We start from the raw sequence: 20,625 nt of genomic DNA on the forward strand, positions 1-20,625 counted from the left end.
CCCTTCCCTTCCACCCTCTCACTATGGCAGAGACCCCTTTGGTGTCATGACAGCCTTTTGCTGCAGCCTCCCACCAGCTTTTTGGTCACTGGTAGGGGTGAAAATCCAGTTGTACTCTTCAGGGTTATGAACTCGCCACCACTGCTTCATGTGCTTCCTTCATCTGTTTCATTTCTGCATGAAAACAGACATTTCATTAAATAAAGCTTGGGTTTGGCTATGCCTTTCAATAATTCAAGTTGCCAGGGGAGAGGAACCTCAATCCATCTCACTGTTAGCAGTTTGATGCCAGTGCCAGCACGAGCTGCTCAGAACATGGAAAGGGATTGCAGGTCAGCTGAAGAGCAGCACAGAGGAATTCCAGCCACTCCAGCAGCAAGTCAGCTTCATGCAGGATCCAACTTAAAGACCTATATGCAAATGCATATTGCGTGGGGAATAAACTACTGGAGTTTGAGATCCTTAGGGCAGCATGGAGGGTGCGCAGTAACCCTGGACTTCAGGGGAACAGACTTTGGCCTCTTCAGGAATGTACTTGGTAGAGTACCTTGGAACAAAGCCCTGGAGGGAAGAGGTGCCCATGAAAGCTGGTTAATATTCAAGGATTACCTCCTCCAAGCTGAGGAGTGGTGAATTCCTACAGAGAGGAAGTCAGGCAAAAATACCTGCATGAATAAGGGGCTCCAGGACAAACTCAAGCGCAAAAAGGAAGCCTGCAGAGGGTGGAAGCAAGAACAGGTAGCCTGGGAGGAATACAACCCAAACCATTCCATGATTCTAGGATAATTCCATGATGCTACAATAGGTTGTTGTTCAGTTGGTGTAACCAGTTGTTTACAAATCCTGCAGTTGCTAACACACAAGATGGGGGAAATGAGCATGGTTGTTTCAGTGACACTGAATTAAGCTCTGGCTTGAGCAAACAGTCTTTAAGAAAAAGAACTGGAGCAAAACGCTTGCTTTCAGAGTCTCCTTGCTGCAAACCTTTGTTTTCAAAACATAGAGTACAAATGATAGAGATTTTCTGTCTTTTTTCCTAGGAAGCCTCAATTACTGAGACCTAGGCTGGCTGTGTATAGGTTAGCATCGGTAGTTATGAATTCCTCTATTGCTACAAAACTTGTTGGTGTTAAACATTGCTATGATTGGCCATAGCCACTCGCCTCCTGCTTCCAGCAGGCTGGACAGCAGCAGAATCCAAGGGGTGCATTTACTTTGCTCTAAATAAATGTTTTATCACTTAGCAGTAATTGGATTGCTATTGTGTTTCAGTAATTGTTCCCAACAGCAAATCTGTTCTCTATTTCGTAGATGTGTTCCCTGAGTGACCTTCACGCAGCTTGTTTTGAAGGTGTCTGTCGTGATCTAATTCTGGATGATGAGGGGTTGGGTTTTGTTTTTTAAAAGAAAGGGAGCTGCTGTCAGGGGTAGAATAATTTGTCTTTGCTCCAGTTGTTATGGTGCGGAAGTGTAAGCACTTCAGTTCATGCTTGAGCTTTTAGCTGACCCTGGAGAGGCAGCACGATGCAGTGCTGTTTCAAAATGCATCATGACATTTCGTGCTGTGTAGAACCACGCTTCTCTCAGTATCACAACCCAAATGCCCTGCCAAGGTTTCTTATACTTCATGGAAATTTGTTCTTTAATGTGTCTATAGACAAATAACCTCCTAAAGTATCTCATAGCTGACCAAGGAATTCATACACTTGTCTGAGGATCAGTCAGAGTCTGTCAGGGAAGCTCTGGATCACTCAATGGCAATTTTATGTGCAAGAGTAATACTCAGTGATTAAATTTTAATGGATTTTCAGAGCAGCTAATATTTTTTCAAGAGGAAAGCAGTGCTGAATGTCCTTAGCGAGCAGTCTTGTGATAGCTTGCCTTCTCTACAAACTCTTGCAGGAGAGCCTGCATTATGCAGACTCCACAAGCCCATCAAAGGACAGCTCCATCCCCTGTGTGCTTATCTGAAGCTCTAAACTTTTGGTTGATTGCCTGCCTGATAGACTGTATTTATTTCAAATGTGTGGCATTCACAGTGAACTGATTTCCACAGTCCACAATTAGGCTGTTCTGATGCCATTTTCTGTTAACTCTAGTCCTGCTCCTGCTTTCTGAAAATGATGGTTTCTGTATTGCCTAGGACATCCATTTCAAGTACGAGTAACCTCCTTCAGTATCTAGAGAAGCGTGTTTTATCAGAACAACAACATTTTACTAGGTACTGTCACAGTGCTTACTTCCATTATGGTCACAGGTTTTGTGAAGCATTTTATCATAACGAGCAGCACAGTAGCATTAAGCTGTGAGTAGATTTTAGCTGCATTTGCAGCTGTTGTGGTGTTGTGGTGCAGCCTGTTAAAGCATGTTTGCTGTGCAAGGTTGCCTCTTCATTTAGATTGAGACTCTTTACAAGATACAAGCTGCACTCAAACACACAAGCCAGGCCAGGTTTAAGTGTGAGTAGTCTGGGCAACATCTGATGAACCAGTTGTACTACTAAAGAAATCACATTTGGAGATCACAGAGAGGTTTGGGTTGGAAGGGACCTTAACCTCATCCAGCTCCAGCCCCTGCCATGGGCAGGGACACCTTCCTCTAGAGCAGGTTGCTCCAAGCCCCATCTGATCTGGCCTTGAACACTGCCAGGGATGGGGCAGCCACAGCTTCTCTGGGCACCCTGTGCCAGCACCTCAGCACCCTCACAGGGAAGAATGTTTTCCAAATATCTAATCTCAATCTCCCCTCTGGCAGGTTAAAGCCATTCCCCCTCATTCTGTCCCTATAGGCCCTTGTCAAAAGTCCCTCTCCAGATTTCTTGTTGGCCCTTTTAGGCACTGGAAGCTGCTCTCCAAAGTTATTTTGACTTCTTTGTCTCTCTTTGTACCATTACCCATTTCTTATTATCGCAAGTTTCTTAAATGCAGTCTGGAATTGAGTGGTTAATTTATATATCTGGCTTATTGGAGTAATCCTCTAAGAAAGCGTGTTCAGAGTACTGACTGACTGCTTATAAAAAGAGAACAAGAAGCTTTGCAAACTAATTAAGCCTTTCTACCCAGAAATGCAGACTACTTCTACCCAAGGGGAGTTATGTGGTATTTGTATGGTTGACATGCTTTTGAAAGCCTTGCTTGTGTACTGTTCTATTCATAAACATAAAGATGAGTTTCTGCTTGTAAAATAACGCTTCGTTAGTTTTGGATCTTTGTATATTTTGCGGTGTATGCAACCTGGCTGGGATGAAAAAACCCAGCCTCTCTAGTTGGTAGCACTTTAACTCTAGTATTCAGTGCATGAAGCTTGTTCACGTGGTAGCATGATTTGATGGATGGATTGTAGAGGCCAAGGCCTCCAGCATTGTAATCACTTGTGTGGTGGGCTTTAAGCTTCCTTTTTCCAGTTTTCTTAGTACACAGCCAGTTTTATGATTGAAAAAATAGTACTTTAGCCAGTACTTTATCAGAACTACGTGATTTAGTGTGTGCTAAAAAAAATAAAATCCCTTTTGGATATGAAATATAACTGAAAATATATTTTTCAAAACACTTGTTTGGTTTTATTTTTACTATTTCTAGGGAGAGATGAAACGATGCAGCCAGCCAGACCCTCATTCCTGGAATATTTTGAGCAGAAGGAGAAGGAGAATCAAATCAATAGCTTTGGGAAGAATGTGTCTGGCCAGACAAAGAATTCATCTGATTGGAAAGTACCACAGGATGGAGACTACGAATTTGTAAGTCTATACTTTGAAATTCAATCAGTGTGACAATCTTTAAGAGTTTTAGTCAGAGCTGCTATAAGATTATTTCTTGTTTTGACAGACTAATGGAAACTTGAGGAGATTCTAATTGCTAATGCTTTTAGATGTGGCATTTTGAAACACTCGTTTTCTTTAGGTATTTCTTGTTAATAGGAACCAGTCATTATCTGTATACTTGCCTTGTTTAAAAGCAAACAAAGGAACAAAAATGAGGGTACAAGCCATCTTCCTTTACTTCCCAGTTTTGCATTTAAAACAAAAAAAATACAGAATTCCAGATGGCAGTTGGAAAATGCAAATCCAGAATGTGTAGTGTTTGACAAAGAACAGTGTTAGAACCATTGAATTTCCATGTTTTTCTCCAGCTTTGGCACTGGGCTTTGTTATGTTATATAAACATCAAACTTGTCTTCATTCTTGCAGATCTTCTGTTTCAGTCTTTCTAACTAAGATTCATGTGGTCAAAATTTTCAGGAACTTTTCAGAAGTCCAGAGAAAGATTTACTCTTCATAAATTTGATATCGTTCTTTTTTGTGAGGATGGAAAATTTCTGCTTGGGGTTCAGAATGTCAGAAGATTCATGCTGTCCTGAACGATGCTCCTTCCGCTGTATTTTCTTTCAATAACACTTCACTGCAAGCACTTTGTGTGTTGTGCACCTTTACGATGTCTGTTGGTGTTGCCCGTGATTCAGATTGTCACGCTGCATTCAGTAGCTGGAGAGGTTCACTCCACCTTTACAAAGCAGTGTGGAAAGCAAAATCCCGCTGCTAGTCACGACTCCAGGAGATGCTTTATTTTGAGGCTGGGATAAGAGCTGGAGCCTTTCATTCTCGTTGTGCAGGTTGTATAGACTACTGCTGTTATGTACGTTTTGTTGTCTGTGCTGCTGCCTCTCAAATTTTCTTATTTAATGACTGAAAAGGACAGGTGGCTGAAGGACCTGCTGCATTCTCTCTCCTGTAGCCTGTTGTGGTTTAACCCCAGCCAGCAACTAAACACCATGCAGCCGCTCACTCACTCCTTCCTCCCTGTCCCATGTGGAATGGGGAGGAGAATTAGAAGAAGGTAAAACCCCAGTGTTGAGATAAGAACAGTTTAATAATGGAAATGAAGTAAAATAATAATAGAAATAATAATAAGAATCATAGGAAAAGGAGAGAAGGAGGAATAGAATTCAGGAAACACAAGTGATGTACAGCACAGTTGTTGACTATCTGATGACCGATGTCCCTGAGAAGTGATCAGTGGCTCCTGGAAACATCCTCCCAGTTTCTATGCTAACCATGACCTGCTTGGTATGGAATATCCCTTTGACTAGCTCGGGTCAGCTGTCCTGGCTGTGTTCCCTCTCAGCTTCTTGTGCCCCTCCTCACTGGCAGAGCATGAGAAACTGGAAAGTCCTTGATTTAGAGTAAGTGCTACTTAGCAACAATTAAAACATTGTGTTACCAACACTATTCTGACACTAATCCAAAACACAGCACTGCATCAGCTACTAGGAAGAAAATTAACTCTGTCCCAGCTGAAACCACGACATAGCCCTTCGCTCCATGTATCTTTAGCCTGAAGGCTTAAAGTCTCTGCAGAAACATGTTTTGCATACATAACCTGCAAGCTGCCTGTGTATCACAGGGTCTGGGCCAAACATGATTCCAGTCAAATCAGATACTTCATTTATCTCATTCACCTTACATGCTGTAACTTCATTTAATGATAAACAATTATCTTTCCAATGTGTGGTGTTTCCCAGGAAACCTCCTGGGTTTGGACTATCTTAGAAGTCCTTTGTAGTCTGCGGAAGATGGCCCAAGGGAAAATTTGCTGTAATTATTTCACTTTCTAATTTGGTTGATAACAAGTTTACCAATTACCCTTATTTCCACTGAGTACGTTGTGTTCCACCCTCCATACCATGAGCTGTAGGTTCAGGCTGCACCCAGAGAGCAGCATAAGCAGTGGGGATGAAACAGGAAAGGTCGGTGCCATTCTAGCAAATGGGACTTAGACGTATTTTTAGAACGTGTGAAGCAACTGTTTAACGTGCACGTGGCCTTGTTTTCTGATTTCCATTAGTACTGAAGTATTGCCCTGTGCATGGATTACCAGTGCTCTGGAAGCAATAAGAGCAAGCAGTAAAAGCTAGCAGTAACTCAGGCTTTGGGTCACCTTCGTTTAGTAATCTGTAGAAATTTCACTTCCCAGCTGTATTTATTCCTCCAGTTCAACTGTGTATGAATATCCCAGCCTGTCTTGCATGCAAATTTAGTAACAGAGCTACTTTCTTTTCTGTAGGACAAGAAAAATGTATGAAAGCAACCTTTATAAATACACGTGGGTATTTGTTTAGCTGTTATCTGAGGGTTCGCAGTAACTTCACGTTGTGTATTCAGAATTAAAACTGGGTATTTTTCCCCTTTGGCTAAAAATGTATCAATTTGATGGCTAGTTCTGGGTAAAAGTAATGTTTTTTAATGCTGTATTAATTGAAAGCCTCAATGAAATGAGCATTGTGGAATGAGAAAAAAAAAACATTCATTAGGTGCATCAAGTCCATCTGTCCTAGATACGACTGCAGCTATAACTTACTTCTGCATTGTCAGAGTGGGCAGGTTTGAGCAGACTTGGTAGAATCTGCAGGATTCCAAGTGGAGATGAGAACAGTGAGATGCTGGGTGAATACAAGTTCCTCCTGGGCCATAAGAAATGATTGAAATATTATTGCTTTGTTCTACTGCAGACTAGATAAATATGCCTTCTGTATTCTGTATTCTCTTCTGTATTCCACTCCCTCCAATATGACTCGCGCCTGGAGTCTCCTGTCTTCCGAAAAAAAAGGGCAATACTAAATTACCAAAGATTTTTGATCTCTTCCCCTGTGGGAAAACCATTTGACCTTTTCTTAACTGTTTCTCTGAAGCAGGCAAATAAGACACTCTTTATATCACAGTGGCAATGTCATGTTAGATGGGGGTTAGACTGAGTCAGCCCCATCCACTGCAGAGCTGAAAACCCCAGAGATCCTGTTCTGAAAGGTAATGAACTCCGATACTCCAGACATGGTGCTCTGGCTGTCCTGATTGTGGTCAGAGGTGGCATAAACCCAGTGTATTTCCAGCAGTGTATTTCCAGCCTTGGATTTCTGAGGTAGAAATTGTTACTGACTGATTAGTCAATGCCTGATGGTGTTAATGTTCATCCCTACTCATGTATAAACAGGGATCTCTAAAGATTTAAGCCCTGCTTGATTACAAAAAATGTTTTCAGGAACATTATGATTTATTGAATATGGGGGAAAAAAATACTAATTATTGTCAAAAATTCTTGCATTTAGGAAGAGTATAACAAACTCTAATATGAAAATGCCGCAGGGGTAGACTGTTAATGGGCAGGCTGCAGTGTATGTGTAATTCCTAATTGCCATAATCAGATCTCAGGATTTTTGGAGCTGAATTTCATTTTGCCAGTGAGCGTTAGTCACATACTGCTGCGCAGACTTAAATTAATAATGCCAGAAGATTTGTTTAGACAATGTCCTGCATTTTTTCACTTTAATCTTTCAGTAGTACTGTAATATACAGCAAAATTAATTGTGCAGCATATCCTGCCCTTAGACACAACAAACCCTTTGCTTATTCCTATTTTAAAAGCCTTTTAAATGCTTTGAGTGGGTTCTAATATCACTTGTGGCTAAAGCAGGATCACTTCTTTTCTTCTGGCTGTGCTTGAAAGGCCTTCAGTTCTTGCCAAACCTGTTGTAGCACGTTTCGGTGGATCATCCAGAATGCTGGGTATTATATCACTAATCATTTCATTGAAAGTCTATTTTGTTAGCAAATTAGCAGGTTCCAGCCATTCATGGCTTATGGTAGCTATGACAATACTGAAACCTTTTTGGTGTTATTTCATGCATGTGGTATTGCCTGTGGCAAAAATAGCGGCAGTAGACCCCTGTCAAGCTTGAATTTTGCTATCATGATGCAGCTGCTGGGTTTTTAATACCTGTAGTGTTGAGCTTAGGTTTTGCTGTAACTCTAATTCATAATTTCTCATGTATCAGTGAATCCATGCAAATTAACTATCCTAGGGGCTTGTTTTGGATGTGGAGTCAAATAGGACCTAACTTGTAACAGACACTAGAACAAGAGTACTGCAGGACATCAAGTCTTTCTGCAGGCTTTACACAAGGAGTTGAAGCTGTTTGCTCCAAGGCTTTTTTGATTGCAGTACCTGTGTATGTGCCAACCCTTCCTGGCCCGTGCAGCACAGCCTATCAAGAGCTTAATTGGTACAGACACTTCTGCATTGTCTTCAGCTGCTCTTGCTATCTGTACTTCACTGGAAGACCACCAGGTGACAGCTGAGCTTTTGAAGGGAGGAATTGCCACTCACCTGCAGGACCTCACTGGAGAGCTGCAATCATCAGCAGTCATTTTCTGCACTGGCAATCTCCATCCTCCTGCTGCAACTCTGGGGAGGAGCCTGACATTCAGAAACAAGGTTCATGTCTCTTTCCTAAGAAGTACCCTGGTTCCTTTGGAAAGACCTTGATTTGCTTGCATCTGCTAAGTCTTGGTAAATGAGACCTTTCCTTTTTCCTACAGTTATCAACAGCCGGTAGTTTGGTTCTTTCCTTCTCCCTCCTTGGCTCAGCGAAGAGGATGTGCCTTCACAGGTTGAAGCAGAACTTTGGAGCAGTACTTTTTTCCTTACAACATACATTCTTGAGAGTCTCAAGGTTTGCAGAAGGGAGTAGACAGGGCAAATTCCTCAGCTTTCTATGGAAGGACTGTGGGAGATGGTGGTTGTCATGGCCTTTGTTCACAGTTCAGTGTGCTGCAAGGGAACCTGTTCCAGCTCTTGTGTTTCCATGCTCCAAGCGCTATTCTCTGCCCTAGCTCATCTTTTTAGCTCCCTTTGAGAAGTGTCTCGTTGGCTGCTGATGGGAATTTCTTTGGACAGGAAAGATTGGTGTGATTTCCCCCAGTTCCAAAACAGACTTTAACACTTTTCAGTGCACAGTGTCATCTGTTTCTCTACTGCTGAGGAGGAGCATCCTGCAGGCAGTAGAACTGTTGCCTCTCAGATTTTTACAGAGCAAAAGAAGGAAGATGAGCAGGAGGTGTTAATTGTCTCTAATTGGGGGGAAGAATGAAGGTGCTGATCTGCTGCCACTTTCGCCAGGGCTGCACAGTTAGAGCCCTCTTGTACAAGCAACAGTTTTTGTCTCCACCTCACCATCTGCCAGAGATGGGCAGAGGAAGGACTTTGCTGAGTTCCAGGAGCAGGAGGGAGGGCTGGGTTTGATCCCACAGCTACAGATCTCTTTCCAATAACCAGTTTTCTAGCCTCTTGCTTCCAAAGTGTGTGGGCCCCAGCTTGCTGACCTCCCTGCGGATTGTACTCCTTAAAATTGACTGGGTTTGAAATGAGGCATTTTTGTTTCCAAAGTGTCTGTAGACTGCTTATTGTGGTCTTTGGGTTTGTTTAGGAGCTCTTGCTCCAGACAGAGTTCTTCTTTACACAGAGCCCTGCCAGGGGCTCCTTGGAACAGCATACTGTAGGAATTGGATGGTTCACCAGCCAGGGGGACAGGGGAGCAATAGAAGCATATTTCACAATTGCAGTTAGTTCAAATAAGAGACAAAAGCAATAGTCTGACAAACTGTTGAAGCAAAGCATCTAGAAAACACGTAAATTTTAATAAAGTTCAGCTTCCTGAAGTATATTCACATCTTTTAGAGTTACTGAATTGTACGTACTGCAAGAGCTGATACTGCAACTGCAGCCTCTTTTAAGTAACTTTGAATAGCTCTACGTCCATTTATACTTACCTGATAGGAAAACATGATCTTTTTGTAGGCAGAGCTTTTAACAGCTACTGCTTTTTTACAAGTATAATGGAAATGAAAGCAAGCTTTCCTCTAACCTGAGCGGAGGTATAGTTCTTTGAAGTAGTAAAGGGAAATAGAAGTTTCTGTTTACTGACTCAGTGTTTGTTATCCTGCTCTCATCTGGGATATACTGGGTTTTATTAACATTACATCTATGCTTTTACTTAGTAGTTTGAAATATTACATTGGAAACAAAGATTTTAAAATAGGTAAATAAATAAAAACACTTCTGGTATCATTACCATCCTCCAGAGAAGGAAAGTGTGTTAGCCTAATGGTGTCTTTGGAACGTTTGGTTGAGCAAATGGCTGCTGGTTTGTAGTGAAATCCTGAATGTGAATCCTTCTTCTTAAACACACTGGGTATTGGTGTGATAGCAAGAGACTGAAGTTCTTACTGAGGAGATTATAGAAAGCTTAATTCTTTCAAAGCAAGTCAAATCGCATTAGGATCTTACTGTATTTGTGAGTCTGGTGGCAGACACCAGCCTGACAGTGCCTGTAGATCAGTCTGCTTCTGCAGATCAGGTGTGGTCCAGGCAGAAGGATGCCAGCCCCAACAGATCCCTGCAGGCTGGAGTCCTAGCCAGCACAGCGCAGGGACTCAATGCAGTGATTGATGCTCCATACGCTGCTCAGCCCTGCCATGAGTCTGCAGAAGCTCTGGCTGGTATCACGGTTCACAGTGTTAAGTTTCTTCCATCACACTGCTGCTTCCCCTACACCACTATAGAACAACTACAGTTCAACACAGGTGTCACAGCGTATTTCTTCTCTCAGCTCAAGACTGTGATGAAGAATGGCTGTGTACTGGAACTATCCGTTTCCTTCACTGGAAATGATTTATGGGGATGAACTGTTAGAGGGCAGGTGATTTATTGCTAATCAATAACAGTAAACACATTCTGCTTTACAATGACCAGGGTGTCTAATTTATTGTATTCTGTCTGTGAAGGTGTTGTTTGTCTTGTGAACAGCTTATTGTCTCCAGTACCTGCAACATTCAATGTCTTCTCTGAACATTCATTTGGATAGCATTTATTAGCAATCTAATACTGATGCTTTATAGCTTTACTAGCTTTTGTCCTTGTAAAAGTCCAATCGATTAGAAACTTGGGAATATTTTCTGTATAGTTGCAGTCTTTGGAAATGATGGCAGGATAAATAATTGTCTCTCATTCTGCTGGAACTGGTCTTTGGGTCTTTTTTAGCAGTAGGAGGAAGGCATGCTGAGGATACATGGATAAGGCAGATGCTAGAAGAAAAGTACTTGCATTACATGAGTAAGCTGCTGTTGTGTGACTTTTTATAGTTCATCATTTTATAGTGTTTCCCGATTCTACTGTGATCCTCAGAGTTTTATCTTCTTTTTACTTCTTTTAAGCAGCTTGGTAAAGGTGTCAGATGCAGGCCTCTGCACTAAGCTCTCTGGTCCTCCTTTCTCCCATCCAAATTACACAAGTGAATAATCTGAGCTGGTTACTTAAGACTCCAGAAAGTCTCTCTGCGTGAACAGGAGCAAAAAAAAACTTTATTAGAATGTGCACATTTGCCAGTCATTTAAATGGGATTATTTGAAGATCAAATATTCTTGAGACTTCTGTTGAATTTATGAAACTGGGAATACGTTCTTTATTTTCTAAGAGAGCAATTTGCTCTGACCCGTGTGTGATGAAAGAAGAATGATTGTTCCAAAACTTCATTTCAATGTGCATAGTTTCGCATAGAAGGAAAAAAAAAAAGCTTGGTGAAAGTAGAGCTTTTTTAAATAACATTTTTTATGAGACCAAGCCAAACACTTTGAGTGAATCTTCAGGGATTTCTCTGGCCAAAAGTTTCTTCCCTTCATCTGTCATGAGCTCTCCTTTTTCCCAGCAGTGGATGGACTAAAAATTGCTTGTCAGGCACCGATTTCTTCCAGTAGTTTTACTTTGATCATAAAGAGGGCTTATTTGCCAGGGCATTCATCAGTTTGAGAGATAAAGCCAGATCTCGGGTGGCTGATAGATGGCCCTGTCTGGATCCTATGCAACTAGGGCAGATTCTTAGTTGGGAAGCAAGTAAATGTGAGGAGATACTCCTTTGTGCTGCGCTGAATCTAGAATAAAGCTTGCTTTCAATGGGAGAGCATTAAGGCCATGGGGGGGGGGGGGGATGTCAAAACCACATTCGAATAAAAAGACTGTTTTTTTCTGACAACAGAAGGCAGTCCAGAATAGAGCCTTTTCAAACCTGAAACCGTACCCCCATGGTATCTCCTGCTAATTGAGGGAGATCTTGAAGTACTGTGTAGTACCTAGGCGTAATTTCCACTGTGAAGTATGATTTATAAAGAGAGACAGGTTTTGTGATGTTTTATACATTGGTTTTAAATGTCACCTGCCTTGATTCATAACATTCATGTCCCTTAAATGGATTTCCTATTTTTTTTCCTTCCACCATCTGCCAAGAATTTTTAAAGCCCTGCTAATTGTTTGTGTTTCTTCTAAGCATTACTCTTTCAGCATATTTAGTATGTTCTTCCCAGCAAATACTTTTAATTTGTGACATCTTTATGAAAGAAAATGGTTCCTTTTGTCACTTTGTAATCAAACATACAGTCATTTTAAAAACAAGCCCAGGAACAGCTTGCTTATCTCGCTTATTGTTTGTTAAGTGGCCTTGAATCTTTTGTAACATTTGCATGATGAAGACACTCTGAACCTTACTGCAAACCTCATCAAATTCATAGCTGCTTCAAACCACTGATGTGATTTGCAGCAAGCTCCATGTATGTAGGTTTTACAAATGTTTCTAAATTCCCTTTACAACAACAATAAACCCCCCCTTGAAGATACCACATTTGGTTTTTAAAATCGTTAGTAATAGTTGAAATTCAAAACGGGAGTTCAGTGGCTTCACTCTTATATCTGCTGTGGAAAAGAATAGATTTCTGCTCTCTTCGGTTTAGTAACAGGGTCATTGCTCACCACCTGCTTTCACTTTGGCACATACTGACATTGATTGCAAAGCACTTACTGCCACAACCTGCTGTCAGATTTTCGTTTTTTGCTATATTTTTGTATATAGCAGGCCTTCTGTGACATGAGGCTTTTAAAGGAAACTTTCAGTGAGTGGGAAGTAAAATTGAGTTGCTTTTGTGTTGAATTGCTTAGATCATAACCCTTAATGGAGATTGAAATAATGTAATCTGGAATCAGCTTCATAATGAGAGTGCTCGGACTTGTAAATTCCACATCCCGGACTATCTTTGAGGTCCCTTTCCTACTGTTGCATTTAATCGGCTGAGACATTGACTGAAAGTTTTGTGGATGAACTAACTAACAGAACTTCACCCAGGGTCTTTGATCGTGGGATTTGTTCCACCACCACTGTATGTTTAAGGTCAGGCTGCAACGTGCGTTTCTGCTTTGGAAGGAAGGGAAGAGGAATTAATAATTGAAGGTGATACATTGGAAAAATCTCCGAGCGTACTGAATTCTTTAGAAACCCTGTTTGAGCCTTGTTATGCCTTGAGATCTGTTTTCAAGGCTGGGTGTGTTCTTGGCACAATGTCTTCCTTAAAGAAAGAACACTGCTGCTGAGATAAGATCTGTTTGAAATGCTTCTAAAATCTTCCTGCAACTCATCTGTCAGCGCAAATGTTTGTAAAGGGTAATGTAGCTTAAAATGACAGTCTCCTCCAGGTTTTTCTCATCTGTAGCAAAAAGTGCTGCTTTTGGGGACCCTTTGCATCAGGAGCCTGATGGGGCTGCTCTGGATGGCCTCTTGGAGTCTTTAGACCATAAGGGGAAAGCCTGGGGATAAAGCCTCCATGAAGCCTCTGTGAATACTGTCCAATGGGCAGGGTCTCATCTGGACAAGTGCTTGAAATAAGGTACTGTGGAGGAGCAAAGTTCTACTTTTTCAGTAGAGAAAGTAGTGTTTTATTCAGGATAAGTGATCCTGAATAAATGAATTTGTTAATACTTGTGTAAAGCCCTTGGGAGCAAGGGAGAGAGGAAGACGGGGTATACCGGATTGGAAGGAAGTTCCATTACAGACCCATGTACCCCTCCTAGCAGAACTCGGTTAAACCTCTCAGACTTATAGAGGATTTTATTTGATTTAAAGGAATCAGCATTTTCTGACAGATTGCTTTTCTTAAAGATTAAAACCCCACACTGGTCAGCTGTGTACTTTACAGTTGAATGGTGCAGCTGCCAGATCTTCAAAGCCCAATGCCATGATTTATTTTAGCGTGTCCAGAGGTATTTTGGTACTCTTACTTAAGAAAATTAAAAGCGTAATCACTTAAATGAGGACAAAAAACCTTTGCTGTGTTTTTCCTTAATCGAATCTCTGGCAAGCAAGTGTTTTTTATAAGCAAGTGATGTTCCTTTTCTGCTCTTTTTTACTTTTCTTGTCCAGACAGGCTGACCTTTTAGTTTGGTTTCTAATTCAGTTGCTGAAAAAAGCCCCAGTGAGATAAGTTGTCGTTGTGGTTCCAGGATTAGTCAGCCAGTTTCTAAATCCCCAAAGGATTTTTAAGATTTGGGCTCCCTGAAGTTCAGTGCTGCAGAATAAAACTGACACAACTTGTCATTTCCTTTGTTTAGATTAAGTGTGTACAGTACTTGGGATGATTCTGTGAGTGAATAATGTTATTCATACTCATAATTGATACTAAGGCTAAAAAAGGAAATCTAGTCTTGGAGCTTGGAAGATTAAAATGCATTGCTCTTTCAATTACTGCATTTTTTAAATGACCACTTACATCAATGAGTAGAGCTTCGGATGGGTTTTATTCCTTAATATAACTTCTTACAATGCTGTGAGTAATAACAGTATGCTGAGAGTAATAACAGAGGTGATATGGTTGTGCTGGCCATAACACCAAAACTTTCTTGAGCCTTACAGTAAGGATTACTAAAGTGCAATTCTTGGCTTAGAGCAGCTCAGGGATGCCAGCGTTATTGGTGGAAGCTGTGGTCTTCCTGCAGTTGTGCAGCCTCTTCTGCTCTGTGGGTAACCGCTCTGCATAATCACTGCATAGTTATGTCTGGGTAGCCAGAGTAGCCAGGCAGATCGGGATGTTTGCTATAATCCTCTGAAACTGGTTCCAGTATTGGGGAATTTTCTGGTATCTTGCCAGCAGCAAAGCTTTCCCCTTGACCTGCTGTCAAGAAATGGGGGGAAACCTCCAGACTGTGGGGAGGGTGAGAAAGCAAAGTGACACCACCTCTTAGCTGGTGAAGGAGCAGTTGTGTGTGTCTTCCATAGTGGTCATAGGAATTAGCTACTGAAAGTACACTTGAGTTCTTGCTGAATGCGCAGGGTCAAACATGATGGGTGCAAACATAGCCTGAAACAAGAGATAGTTGAGTAATAAAACTATGGCTGATCTGGCTAAAGAGCAGTGACCTCAACAGCCACTGGTGAGTGAGGTTCCATCAGTGGTACTGGTGCTGTGAGCAGCAGTGTCCCAAATGCAGGGGCAGCTTCCCATGCAACCCCATCAGGCTGTGCCTGTGTGGCAGCTTGAGAGAAGCCTTCCCAAGCTAGCAAGATGCTAAGCTGAAAAGAGGGGTCCTGGCAGTAGATCTTCCTGCAGAGGCAGGACAGAGGGAAGTTTCCAGTACACATGATCTCCATGGTGTGTCTGGCATGAAAGAAAATGGCACACATTGCCTTCCGGTAATTCTGCAGGAATAGTACAGATACAGTGGTCTGGTATCATACAGCTTTATTTTAATCAAATAAGCAGAGCTACGTAGAAAATATCTAGGATCTTTGCTAGTCTTGTGGCAGTAAGATGTTTCAGTAGCCATAAACCTCTGCATTTCTGAAAGTAAGGCAAAGCTAACCCAAAAACATCATCTGAGAAGGCCTGGGTCTCCTCTGCTATAACTCTCTATTAAGATATTTATTTCCAATTCAGCTAGAGATCAAACACTGAATGTGTGTTAGTGTCCATCTGTCCTCCACAAAAAGTGATGTGCTTGTAGTCCTTTATGTATTTCAGCTGCTTGACTTGCACTGACTTAAGAATCAGCTCTAGAGCATGTGATGATCTAGTTGAAAGTTGAGTGTTCTTTCTTTGTGGGAAGTCGCCTGCTGTCAAGATGAGGTGGCCTGAAACAACTGTCTCCAGATGTACACTGAGCACAGCCCCTGTTGGCTTTCTCTGGGAAGTTCTAGCCACATTGCTGTTTTGACTTGGGCTGGGTGCTGCAGCCCGTGGTGTGTTTTGCTAGCACATTTCCTAAATAATTAAGATGCATTAAAAGCAGAAGCTTGTGCTGCCGAGACTTATTTTTCAAGTCCTTTGAAAGATTAATATCTGTATATTTAATCTTGCATGAAATCCCATGGTGAGCGCATTTCATCCACTGCTTTCATAACAGTGAGGAACTTCAGACATGCTGAAATGCTAGAAGGAGAATTAGAGTTTGTGTCGGCACTGGGGTTCGTTCTGGTTTACTGTAGCCCCTCTGTAGCGTGGCTGCATAACAGATTGGTAGAGTTGTAGGGACCTGACAGTCATGATGAAAAAGTGGGTGGTAAGTGCCTCTGCCTTCTTAGATTCTGGCGTCCCTTGCATTTCACATCTTACAGTGAATAAATAGTTAATGCCTGCTCATGCATTACATCAAGGCCTCCTTATGCTAGAAACATTGAAGAGAAAAGGCACTTAATTTTTAGATCAGTGATTGAAAGTCTGCCAAATGGTATTGAGCCAGCATTTCAGGAAAAAATAGAATCCCAGAATCATAAAATGGCTTGGGTTGGAAAGCATCTTAAGGTTATCCAGTTCCAGCCCTTCTGCTGTGGGCAGGCACGCCTCACCCTAGACCATGTTGCCCAAGGTTCTGTCCAACATGGCCTTGAACACTGCCAGGTATGGGGCATTTACCACTTCTTTGGGCAACCTGTTCCAGGGCCTCACCACCCTCACAGTAAAGAACTTCTTCCTTTTGTATCTAACCTGAACTTCCCCTGTTTTAAGTTTGAACCTATCACCTCTTGTCCTATCGCTACAGTTCCTGATAAAGAGTCCCTTCTCCATCATCCTTGTAGGCCTCCTTCAGATACTGGAAGGCTGCTAATGCTAAGGAAATGCCAAGAAAATGCTAAATGCTAAGGAAAAAAATGGCTTGCTATTGCAACATCAATTTATATCGGCATTTTCAAGACCTAAAGTCTGGTGCACTACTTAGCATGAGAAATCACCCTCTACATTTAATTTTGGCCAGAGAAATTGAATGCTTTTTTTGCTGGTTTAAAAAAAGTGCATAGTACTATTCAGTAATCTGTTCCCTCAGAGTATATTTGATAGGAGCATTTAATTGTTACTGTGTTTAACCAGTCTTTCAAGTTACAGAAGGCTAATTCCAGAATAATCTCAGTTCTTACACTTGTCAGAGCTCGCATTCATGAATCCCTGAGATTTGACACCTCTCCTTAGCTTATGGTCTTCTATGGCACCCATGCACTCCCGCATGCTGCAGGCTGAATTATGCTCCGAGGTGGTTGCTACAAATAGTTGCAGCAAGTGGCATCCAATGGGTGACTGCCTCCCAAAAATAAAACTCTGCTTCAGGAGGTGATAGAAGAAAAGTTCAGAAGTTGAGGTGGAAGCGCATCAAGCTGATCTGCAGGATCGTGGCGAGGAACTGCAAGTATGCCCTTGTTTTTATTGGAAGGGAAACATCTTGATAGCATTGCTGATAGCCAAGGTCAAGTGAAGTGAGAGTTTAATCAATCTCTTCTGTCAAGAGCCTTGCATCCCAAAGGACGTCCGAACACTTAATAGACTACTTGTAGGAATTCTGCTGTGCTTATCTCTGGTACGTAGCCACTTCTGGTGTTAAACGTGATCAGTTGCCTTCTGTGAGTGGCTCAGATGTGTTTCCATACAGTCGTAGTCCCAGTTTGGTTGGTTCGATTTGGTTTTGTTTTTCCAAAGTTGCTTCTTGCTACTTTTCATTATCTCTAGCAGCAAATTCCTATTTGGCATTTAATGTTTAGCATAGCTTAGGTAATTTGGTTTGGATAAAAACCCTTCTCAAGTCATGTTTAGATTTTGCTTGTCTAAATACACACAACTAGATGAAAAGTTGTGCTCCTTACTAATATGACTCAAGATGCCTTCAGTTTCTTTGGGGGGCTTTGATCACTGGGCATGCAGTCAAGAACTGACAGATTGCAGCATAAAACTAGGCAGAAAAGGAAGATAAAACAACAAAAGCTATGCTAAATAGACAATGAATTTGTTTTGTCTTTAGTTCCCATCTAACTCATGTCTTTTCTACTAAAAATTTATTTCCCAGTGTAGCGTGGGAAGCTGCAATTTTATTACTTCTGTATTTTAGTCTTCAAACTCCCACTGCCCCTTATGAAGTGATAATTGTTGAAGCCAGTTTTTCCAAAGGCTATTTAAAACCTGAAAGTTTGACATCAAGTTATGTTAAGCAGTAAGTGCCACCTGGAATATTTGAGTGAAAGGCAGACAGACTGCTGCAGCTGGGTGTTCCCCTTCTAAAAAGCCACAGGCTACTGGTGGTAAAGGTGGGAGGATATTCAGAGAACACTCTGTGTGAGTATGTGGAAGACAAGTGTTTGAACTCAGATATTGTGGTAAAGGGGTATGACTGGAGGGCTGAGGAAGGAGAGAACAACTTCCTAATTTTATTTGCAGGATCTGCAGTACATCAAGACTTGAAAATCTCCTCCTCCTGCAAAACTGTTCAAATCCTTCCACTGTGAGGAAAATAACCTCATCTCACCCATGTCATATATATTCCAGTTTTGTTCCAGAAGCCAGGATCCATCTGCACATTTGAAAGATGACTGTAGAGCAACTGCTTCCCCTCGCTGGAAACAGGGTTTGCGTTTGCCACAAGCTTCAGGACTTCAAGATAGTATTTAAAATCAAAGCCCAGATAGCATGAAACATTGCAAAGGTGCAAAGAAAAAAGGCTTTGTGCTAAATCTAGGGATCAGATTCAGTGTCAGCAAGTAAGAGGAAAGTTGCAGGAGGAACATGTTTTTTGCTTGCCCCAAGATAATATTTTTGATTCCTGTGCAGCTGGTAAGTTAGTGCTCTGCCGAAAGTCTTTGTTGGGCGAGAAATGTGTGAAAGCTGCTGGGAAACAGCTCCGTTTCTATTTGATGCTCATAATTCATGCAGCAAGAGGATTTTGCTGGCAGTGTTTTTTGGTAGAGAAGCAAATAAGAATGATAGCTGAAGTGACTTGGGGATTACTGGGCATTGTATTAGTGCCAGTAGTTCAGATTGGTCTGGGGCAGTGGTGACCTTGTACTGCTGAAGGGCCATTGAGGGACTGGAGGAGTATGGTAGGTTCCAAACTGGTCAATCTATAGACCCTGTCGTAGGAAAACCAGGCATGGGTGCTCTTCAGTGTATGGGCTATGGGTACAAGAGAACTAAAATCATTTGCATTAGCCTCTAATTCAGAAATTTTTCACTTATTTTTGGTTTGCTTTTCCTGGGGACAGGGAAGGGCTGAGCTCATTCTTTAGGCTTTGTGTTTTGCAGTAGATCTTGTGTGAAACATAAATCTGGCATGGTCTGTTTAATAATACTGTGGCAGGTTTTTAGACTGCCTCTTGCTCAGAACAGACATGCATAGGTATCAATTTCAGACCATGGTGCCCTTGAGTATCGAACCTGTGGCTCTCTCTAACATGTCTGCAGAGAGCCTTTATTTATTCTCCTTTTGCTGCTTCGATTTTTGCATTCAGTAGAATATCGTGTTGCAGTGACATTTTTACCTGACTATAACAAATGCTTTCTCCCTATTTTTAAAACACTGATTTGAAACGATGGGAACTCAGAAGTTGCTGAGGTGAACGTTCAGTGGAGTCGTTATCTGCAAGTCTGAAATGCTGGCAAAGGGATGTCATGAATAGCTTGCTGCTCCTTTAGGAGGAAATTGTAGATCAAAGGATCTGTTCCTGATTTGCCCACCATTACTGCATATGCATAGAAAGGCTGTAGGTTATGTCTTTCTGATAGACGTAATTATATACGTCCATCTGAATGACATAGTAAAAATCATCAGCATATTAAGACATGATGTTGCTGTTAGTGGTGTTTGCAGCCTGACGAACAGCGAACAGCTCGTGGCGGTAAGGTTTTCAGGTGAACGCTGCACCTCAGGTGTTTGTCTTCAGTTGGGCATTTTTACTGAGTTAGGATTGTTCTCAAAACCTTGAGAAAAAATACACTCTTCATGAAATGGTTAAAAACCAGCTTTCTGCACGTACGACATTGCTTGAACAGTTTCGCATCTCTGCCTCCTCTCCCTGTCAATAACGTGTTTGATCAACCTTAGAACAAGTGTTTGATATCAGTCTTTACATTTGAAATGAGATTCCTTCCTTTAAAAGTTTGTCCTAGCTATTTGATCACTGTGGATGAAAACAGATAGCTTTTACAAAGACATTTAGACTTCTTACACAGAACTGTTGAGGAGAAGTGAGCAGAGGAATAGGACTGAGCCTGTGGTTAAAACCAGCTCTAATTGCAGCTGTTCAGCACTGAGACTTTACCCTAAATAACTGTCTGTCAGGAGGTGCTCTGTCCTTGTCCTTCTTATTTTGCTTCTGGCATTTCTCTAAGAGAATAATGTCAGTATCCCAGGAGTCTGCCACTGCAGAGACAGATATGCTGGAGTTTAAAAACTTCATTTCTGGGAGTGAGTCTGTCTGTGGCATGGGTTTACAGTGAAGTGTCATGCAGTGAAGTGAAGCAAAGGCCATCAGGTATAAACAGTTCTCTTTTTTTTTGTGCCTTTAAAGATGCATGTGCAGGTGGAAGGACAAACTGAGCACCAGCCCATCTGGGTCCCAGGGCTCATGTTGTTTGCACAGTGAGAGCAGAGGGCTGAGCATCCTCTGCAGCTGCGTGGGCTCTGGCTCTCATTAGTCATTGGACGCTTGTCAGTCTCTCATCAGCTCATC

The 20,625-nt window shown here is 41.8% G+C and overlaps 1 protein-coding gene across 2 annotated transcripts in view; it reads left to right on the top strand.

Annotated features, from left to right (window-relative positions):
- STK4 (serine/threonine kinase 4) overlaps window positions 1-20,625 on the top strand; it is a 279,445-nt gene that overhangs the window by 20,846 nt on the left and 237,974 nt on the right. For both annotated transcript variants that reach the window (XR_008974272.1, XM_057424631.1), the window contains exon 10: window positions 3,579-3,736. Coding sequence is in view for 1 of the 2 variants with exons in the window: in XM_057424631.1 (XP_057280614.1) it covers window positions 3,579-3,736 (158 nt within the window). In the remaining variant the exon portion in view is untranslated. The remainder of the gene's footprint in view (window positions 1-3,578; window positions 3,737-20,625) is intronic.

Source organism: Pezoporus wallicus, unplaced genomic scaffold, assembly GCF_028554395.1.
Source record: "Pezoporus wallicus isolate ANWC-B61680 ecotype Strahan unplaced genomic scaffold, APGP_CSIRO_Pwel_v1 contig_11996, whole genome shotgun sequence".
Lineage (NCBI taxonomy): Eukaryota > Metazoa > Chordata > Aves > Psittaciformes > Psittacidae > Pezoporus > Pezoporus wallicus.